This window comes from Onychostoma macrolepis, chromosome 08, assembly GCF_012432095.1.
Source record: "Onychostoma macrolepis isolate SWU-2019 chromosome 08, ASM1243209v1, whole genome shotgun sequence".
Lineage (NCBI taxonomy): Eukaryota > Metazoa > Chordata > Actinopteri > Cypriniformes > Cyprinidae > Onychostoma > Onychostoma macrolepis.
In genome coordinates, this window is record NC_081162.1 from 20,981,273 (window position 1) to 20,989,189 (window position 7,917).

The window sequence follows — 7,917 nt, forward strand, 5'->3', positions numbered from 1 at the left end:
GCGTTGAGTGAGTTGCAAATAATGATATGGATTTCTGTCTTGAGACACTATTAAAATTAATTTATACATTCATTAATGGAAAAAAAACAAAAAACTTCAGTTTGCGTTAGGTCTCAGGAGAATATTGCGTACATCTAACATGAAATGAAAGAAACCCAATGCCAGTCCACAGATTTTTCAATTCCGAAGTTTATAAACCATATTAAAAATGTTTAACACAATATGGGAAAATAGTAATTACATGTACAGTACATGAAAGAAAAACTCTATTATACGATTGGCTCCAACAGGAATCGTCATTACAATGAATAAATAACACAGGTAAAAATATATATTCTGACTATTCGTTGGATACTGGAACTATAATCATTATTTTCCTTCGAATGTGGAATTTTCCAGTGTTCTTATATACAATGAGTTAATGCCGTTCATGCCATGCATGTTAACAGCCTCCCATAGTTACATATTTGAATATTTCTTTTTATCAGATAAGCAAGGCATTTTGTTTACAAAGGGATGCAAAAGAGATAGAATCATCTGTTGAAAACAGGTAAGAAAACATTTACTGAACATTCCAAGCAAAGCATCGATCAAAATAAATTATACAAACTTAAAATGCCAGCAGGACTTAAAATGACATTAAAATTTAAAGTAAAAAAAAAATACAACTATGTGGCCCACATAGTTAACCACTCTTCAAAAAAAACCTAAAAAAGGTGGTTAACATTTGTAAATAAAACAGAATAAATGATTAACAAAACAATATTATGATATTTGAAGCTTCTTAATCTGTTGTCCTATCAACCATTTTTATATATTTAATTTTTCACCCTTTTGAAAAATACAGAGAATTAAACCAGGCCAGGTCAGGAAAAAAAGAGGCACTTTGCATTTATCGACAAGAACAGATAGCTATATATATAGCACAGATAGTCTAAATATTCTAAATCATGAGGAAAAATGAGTCAAGTGAATTTTTGTTCCTTTGAAAATTCAGATTCACTTTAGTGTGTTGTCAAAAAAAAAAAATTCTGTAAAATATGCATCACTGATGTAGAAGCTCCCTAAATTTAGTGGAATAAATTTCAGGAAACCCTGTTCAAACTGGACATGTTATAGGTTGTTGCCCTTTTTAGCATGAACGATGTAGCCTTTTGCTTTTATGATGCCTCTGCTCTTGACGATGATGGAGTACCGTAAGACCCACTCCAGCTTCCAGTTGTCCACCTGCAGGTCCTTACTGCTCCCCTGCACTGCTTCCTGGAAGCCTGCTGCACTGATTAGCTCTAGACGCAAGAAGAAAGATTGACATCATTAGATTTCCTGCGCTGTTGCTCATGCAGTTTCATAATTAAATTGCAGAACCAGTTCATGCACGTAGTCATTGAGCTCAATGACTCAGCGTAAAATACACACCTTTGGGATCATTGTGCGTAAGCAATTGTATGTCGAACTCTTTAGCAAATGCAGTGAGGTCTGGAGGCATAACACAGCACGAGGCCAGATTCACCTGATTGCTACTTGGCTTTACCTGCATAGCACAAAAGAGCACAAAAATACACTGTAAATGATCAGTTATTCTGTTATGTGCAGAAAAATGCACTCACACAGCAGACCTGAGCCCAGTTATACAGCTGCTCTAAAAGAGTTTTGTCCAAGTCGGATGTGCCGATGGCAGCGATCTTCTGGCTTTGCACAAGACTTTCCAGCTCCTCCCACAGTGGTTGCAGGTGGGTCAGCGTCTGTGCCTCACCCTCGGGGAGAGGAGGTGGAGCAATGATCACAGAGTCCAACTGAGATACACCTAACGAAAGACAAGCTGAACAACACAGAGAAGAGGAGAGGGGTTATGGTCAAATCAACTGAAATTAAAATTTGGGCTCAGTAAAAATAAATATTAAAGAAATAATAATTTCATTCAGCAAGAATGTATTTAATAGCTAAAAAGTGACAAAGACTTTTCACATTGTTACAAAATAAAAAAATATATTTAGAATAAATTCTGTCATCAAAAAATCCTGAAATCATGTACTGTTTTCCTCAAAAATATTAACCAATGTTTCTTGAGCACCAAGCAGCATATTACAATGATTTCTGAAAGATCATGTGACACTGAAGACTGAAGTAATGATGCTGAAAATTCATGCTGAAAATAAGTTACATTAAAACATTCCATTTAAATAACTCTTTTTTTTTCAATGTATTTTGATCAAATAAAGCAGTCTTGGTGGGCAGAAGGGACTTCATTCAAAAAGCATTGTATATATCGATTGACTAAGTGATTTGAAAGTGTATTGACAAACTGATTTGGTCAAAAATAATGCTACTTAGGTATATTTGATGCCACTTGTTAAAAATGATGTTCATTACTGAACATTTTTGTATAAAGTTTATTTCTAAACTTCACAAATTAGTCATATCATGAGGACGCTGCTGATTTCATGTTCTAAGGGGGCATTTATTAGGTGAAAAAAATATATTAATTAATTATGGGTCATAATTAAGGGTCAGAGAGGGATCTTTTTTTCTTTTTTTTTTAATACCATGATTATAAGTGGACCTCAAGGGGGGGAAAAATACAGTGGGGGAAAAAAATATTTGATCCTCTGCTGACAAAGAAATGATCAGTCTATAATTTTAATGGTAGGTTTATTTGAACAGTGAGAGACAGAATAACAACAAAAAAAGTTATAAATTGATTTGCATTGTAATGAGTCAAATAAGTATTTGACCCCTTCGCAAAACATGACTTAGTACTTGGTGGCAAAACCCTTGTTGGCAATCACAGAGGTCAGACGTTTCTTGTAGTTGGTCACCAGGTTTGCACACATCTCAGGAGGGATTTTGTCCCACTCCTCTTTGCAGACCCTCTCCAAGTCATTAAGGTTTCAAGGCGGACGTTTGGCAACTCAAACCTTCAGCCCCCTCCACAGATGTTCTATGAGATTAAGGTCTGGAGCCTGGCTAGGCCACTCCAGGACCTTAATGTGCTTCTTCTTGAGCCACCCCTTTGTTGCCTTGGCCATGTGTTTTGGGTCATTGTCATGCTGTAATACCCATCCACAACCCATTTTCAATGCCCTGGCTGGCATCAATGCCCTGGCCCTGACGGTACATAGCCCCGTCCATCGTCCCTTTGATGCGGTGCAGTTATCCTGTCCCCTTAGCAGAAAAACACCCCCAAAGCATAAGGTTTCCACCTCCATGTTTGACGGTGGGGATGGTGTTCTTGGGGTCATAGGCAGCATTCCTCCTCCTCCAAACACAGTGAGTTGAGTTGATGCCAAAGAGCTTGATTTTGGTCTCATCTGACCACAACACTTTCACCCAGTTCTCCTCTGAATCATTCAGATGTTCATTGGCAAACTTCAGACGGGCCTGTACATGTGCTTTCATGAGCAGGAGTACCTTGCGGGCACTGCAGGATTTCAGTCCTTCACGGCATAGTGTGTTACCAATTGTTTTCTTGGTGACTATCAGTTTTACTTAATTAAATATAATAATATTCATACAGCATCACATTAAACAGAACTTACCCATGTCCACCGCACTTCTGATGGATGAAGGGTCCGACTCAGTGAGAAAATGTTTGACTGTAAAGACATTTAAACATATTAAATATCATGCACATGCACTGCAACAGCATTCTTTAATGCATTAAGGATCAGTAATCTTCACCAGACACTTTCAGCTCCTCTCTCTCCTCTGGGGTGATGGCCTCTGTGTTTTCTGGAATAGCGCAGTCCAGAATGCTGGGAAGCTCCTTAGAAGAAAAACAAAGGTAATTGCAAAACCATGCTATCATGGAAAGTATCCAGTCACTTACTGGATTATGCATTATAGTTACATAATTTTTTGGCAATCTTGTGTCTATGGAACTCACTTTCCTTTGCATGTGAAAACATTAGACACCTTGTTAATGGACTGCATGAAAGGAATGCATCAATAAGCCTCAGCTTTTGTGTGCTAAGACCTTTACTCTCTACTCGCTGAGCTCTCAGGCAGATTCGCTGACAATGGCAGAAAGAGCCAGAGCAGAGGCACAGCGGCCCCATGCCATGAACAATCACCATAACAACTGTCTTTTCATCCCACTGCCTATATATGTTTTAATGGCAAAAAGTGCAAAAGGGGCAGACAGTTTGCTTTCCCACAATCCACAGAGTGCTCAACTGTTTATGTTCAGTGGGTCTGATTACTTCATGCAACTGAAACCTTTAACATGTCAAAGATTATATTTGTTTAGTTTAAATCGGCTTGTTTATAAGTTCTCAAGGTTTCCTTTTTCACTTTCGTAATGAGTGTCATGCAAAGTCTTACAAAGTCAAGAGATGACGGCATTGCAGCAAACCACTCGCTCAATGTGCCTTGGATGCAGTCTTGTAGCTGTGGATTCAGAAAACATTGAAAAATATTCAAATCATGAAACATAAATACAACATCTTGGCAGCCTTCCCAAAACATTTCTCAATATTTGTAGTCAGACACTTTTGGCTTTTGGCCCTGTAGGCTCTTAGAAAAGTCTAATTTAAAAAAAAAAAAAAAAAAAAGCATAACATATATTCTAAGATTAAATCTCACATCTAAGATTATATATTATGTGTAGGAATTCTAATAAAAGAACAGCATTTATTCAAAATAGAAATCTTTTGTAACAATATACACTACCGTTCAAAAGTTTGGGGTAAGTAATTTTTCTTCTTTCTTTTTTTAAAGAAATAACTTATGTAATTAATAATAGTATAATAGTAATATGGATGTTTTAAACTGATAAAAAGTGATAGTAAACTCTTATATTGTTAGAAAAGATTTATATTTGTTCCTTTTAAATTTTTATTCAAATAATCCTGAAAAAAAGTATCACAGGTTCCAAAAAAAAAAAAATATTAAGCAGCACAACTGTTTCCAACATTGATAATAAATCAGCATATTGATTTCTGAAAGATCATGTGACACTGAAGGCTGGAGTAATGGATGATTAAAATTTAGCTTTGCATCACAAGAATAAATTAAATAATAATTTAGAGTAATAATAATAAATTATTTTATTAAAATGGAAAACAGTTATTTTAAATTGCAATAATATTTTACAATATTAGTTTATCTGTATTTTTGATCAAATAAATGCAGCCTTAGTGAGCATGACAGATTTCTTTCAAGTCTTACTGATCCCAAACTTTTTGAATGGCAGTGTGTTTGTGTGTATAAACATGAAATAAAATGAAACATATTATATAGAGTAGAAACACCAATAGACTGTTGAGCAAAAATTTAAGACATCAAGCCATCATTAACATTCTAGTTATAATCTTGCAAAGTTGCAATACAATCTACAATCTTCACATATAGGGCACAACGGGGCTAAAGGCCCGGGGTATTATTTTCATCTAAACCACTAGATGGCACAAAAACATGGCTTAACACTTTCCAAAACATTCACTTTTCAAGATGCCCCTGTATATTTGTCTGATCTTTGATGTGATCACGTGCAGCAGCACATAATATTTTATGTTTTTTAAAATATTGTAGATTTAAATAGCAAATTAGAATCACTAAAATTAATGCATATATTTTGAGACAAAGGTCTTCTTCTTTTCAGATTTGTTTAAGATAATTAAAGCAACTGTTTTTAAATGAAGAATATGTAAAAGGCGCACATTAATTAACATGATAATAGATGGCTGACTTTTCCATTTGTTGACATGACATGGTTATTCAGATGGTAAATATCATATATTATGTTGGGTGTCCATATTAGAGATAGTCACCATGTTTAGAATGAAACCATCATATTTAAAAACGTGATATTAATCATATCATATCATAAAATATAATTTGTTGTTACTACTGTAAATATATATTCAATATTTATTGGATCTCCTTCAATACTTTCACAATCTTTAAGTATTTAAAGGATTTTGTTTCTGCATTTTAAAATATATTTTTTATATTAACATCTTAATGACAGTATATTTACTGAACATAAATTCATTATTTTATTTTTCAAAATAAGCAGAAAATAGTTCAAACTTTGCCAAAGTGATTGTTTTGAACAAGTATTAACTTAGACATTATTTTAAAAAAAACATTATTTTAGCTGAAGTATTTGTATCAATACCGTGTGCTTTTTAATCCGTGTGTGGGGTAAAAGGCCCCCCTTGCCACCTCATACATTTATAAGATTTTTAAACAAAATAAACAGCTTGAATGATTTATTTCCACACAAAATCTGTTGCTCCATTAATGTTCAATACAATGTATAAATTTTTTTCTGCAATTATACATTTTGGGCGCAGTGAATAGCGCATTTTTTCTTAAGGGGGGCCTTTAGCCCCGTTGTGCCCTACATGTTTAAACATTACTAATCCACTTGTGTGGGCTTGAACAATAAGCCTCGTTTTTATGATGGATGTCAGAGAGGTTGTATCCAGCAGCTATAGAAAATGCACAGTCATTTGTCAATCATCTGTTGAGATTATAAAACATCAGCATGACATTGCATCATCCTTCATTCCAGCATGTCAGGTCAGGTCACTTTAATTTTGTACATCTTCTGTGACAGGTCTATTGAGTGTTACTAGGCAGAAGCACTGCTTGTGTGCACAGCTACGACTAAGGATGGCAAAACAAAGCCCTGGTCATTTGAACGTAAATGCAACAACAGTGCGATGCACTGTAATTTCTCATACCACATTTTGCATACAGTGGCATGTCATGAGCAGCACGAGGCAAGCTGGTCACTGACGTCATTAATGGAAGCAGACGGATCACATCTTTTAGCCCCGGAATCATTATGTGAGTCGACTCAATCTTAATAATTCGACCGAACCGATTCGCAAAGCTTTCGGTTGTAAGGTGGGTGTCATGCTGGAACATAAAAAAAAAAAAAGACATATAACCTTTTTTTTTTTTTTTTCGAACAGGAATGATGGTCGAGGAAAAGTAGATATAATTAGGTTAATCATGACATAATCCAAATACAAAACAAATGTAGGCTACACAAAATCCAGTGTATACATCTAAAACAACCCATGTTTCAGAATTTATATCGAAAACAAACTTATTTAACTCTTTTTGTTTTGTTTTGTTTTTTTAAGCTTTCGTAAATGATGTCTAGGAATACTTAAATGACGTCTCAAAAGATTCTGTGAACCGGTTCGGTGAATGAACCGTCCGAAGGAGTCGATGCTTTAAAAAGAACCGGACTTCACAAAAGCAACGACGACCTTATAAACATAAATAACGGGGTGTCCGTGGCTGAACTCATTCACCGAGCAATATCACGCTATAAAACACGCCATACCCGGGCTGCCGAAATTGGACCAAGGTGCGCCATTAGCACTGCAAACTCATGTCACTTACCTCCTCACTAGGGGAAGACGGACATTTCTTCTTAAGTCGACTGCGGTTGACTAAATTCCCCGTGTGAAGCTTCAGGGTTGTCGCGTGATTAAAAAGCCGCTTCGCGTTTACATGAGGCTCCATTGCTCTGTACACTGAAACAAGTGTTGTCTATGTAACTATTAACCGTAGATGCCCTCGGGTACAATGTTTCGCTCACTGTCGAGTACACTAAACAGTGTAGTATGACTTTGCACTTGTAGTTCATTCAAGTAGAGAGGAGGTTAGAGCAGAGAGTTTCACGCCCACAATAAGAATACGGATGGGTTGCGCTAGAAAACCTGGCGAGGATCAGCCCGAAGTGGATCGGATGAGTGATTCAAAGCAACGGTCAACCTTTCTGAGGCCTCCTATTGTCCAACACAATATTCAAAGGACCCCATGTAGACAGAGAAATTTCCTCTGCCTCTTCTTCAGTAAAGATAACAAAGCTGCTGGCTTTCAAGCATCTTATTTATAGAAACAAGAAGTGAATCAAAAGAACCCCAAATAGTAGCCTACCTTAAGTATCTGTTC

General features: G+C 36.0%; 1 protein-coding gene across 1 annotated transcript; it reads right to left on the reverse strand.

Moving 5' to 3' along the window:
* Positions 1 to 169: 169 nt before the first annotated feature.
* Positions 170 to 7,707, reverse strand: gclm (glutamate-cysteine ligase, modifier subunit). The gene is made up of 7 exons (XM_058784487.1): positions 7,363 to 7,707; positions 4,321 to 4,386; positions 3,679 to 3,763; positions 3,537 to 3,593; positions 1,617 to 1,819; positions 1,417 to 1,531; positions 170 to 1,286 (listed from the first exon to the last, which is right to left on the reverse strand). The coding sequence occupies exons 1-7, from the start codon at positions 7,483 to 7,485 to the stop codon at positions 1,114 to 1,116; spliced, it is 822 nt and encodes a 273-aa protein (XP_058640470.1). The 5' UTR covers positions 7,486 to 7,707; the 3' UTR covers positions 170 to 1,113.
* Positions 7,708 to 7,917: the final 210 nt, after the last annotated feature.

Bases quoted from the DNA above. Each gene is read 5' to 3' on its own strand.
- gclm (XM_058784487.1), bottom strand. From the start codon at position 7,485: ATGGAGCCTCATGTAAACGCGAAGCGGCTTTTTAATCACGCGACAACC. The intron at 4,387-7,362 runs GTAAGTGACATG...CTGAATCCACAG, and splicing joins CGTCTTCCCCTAGTGAGGAG to CTACAAGACTGCATCCAAGG. The intron at 1,287-1,416 runs GTGTGTATTTTA...TCTTGCGTCTAG, and splicing joins TACGCACAATGATCCCAAAG to AGCTAATCAGTGCAGCAGGC.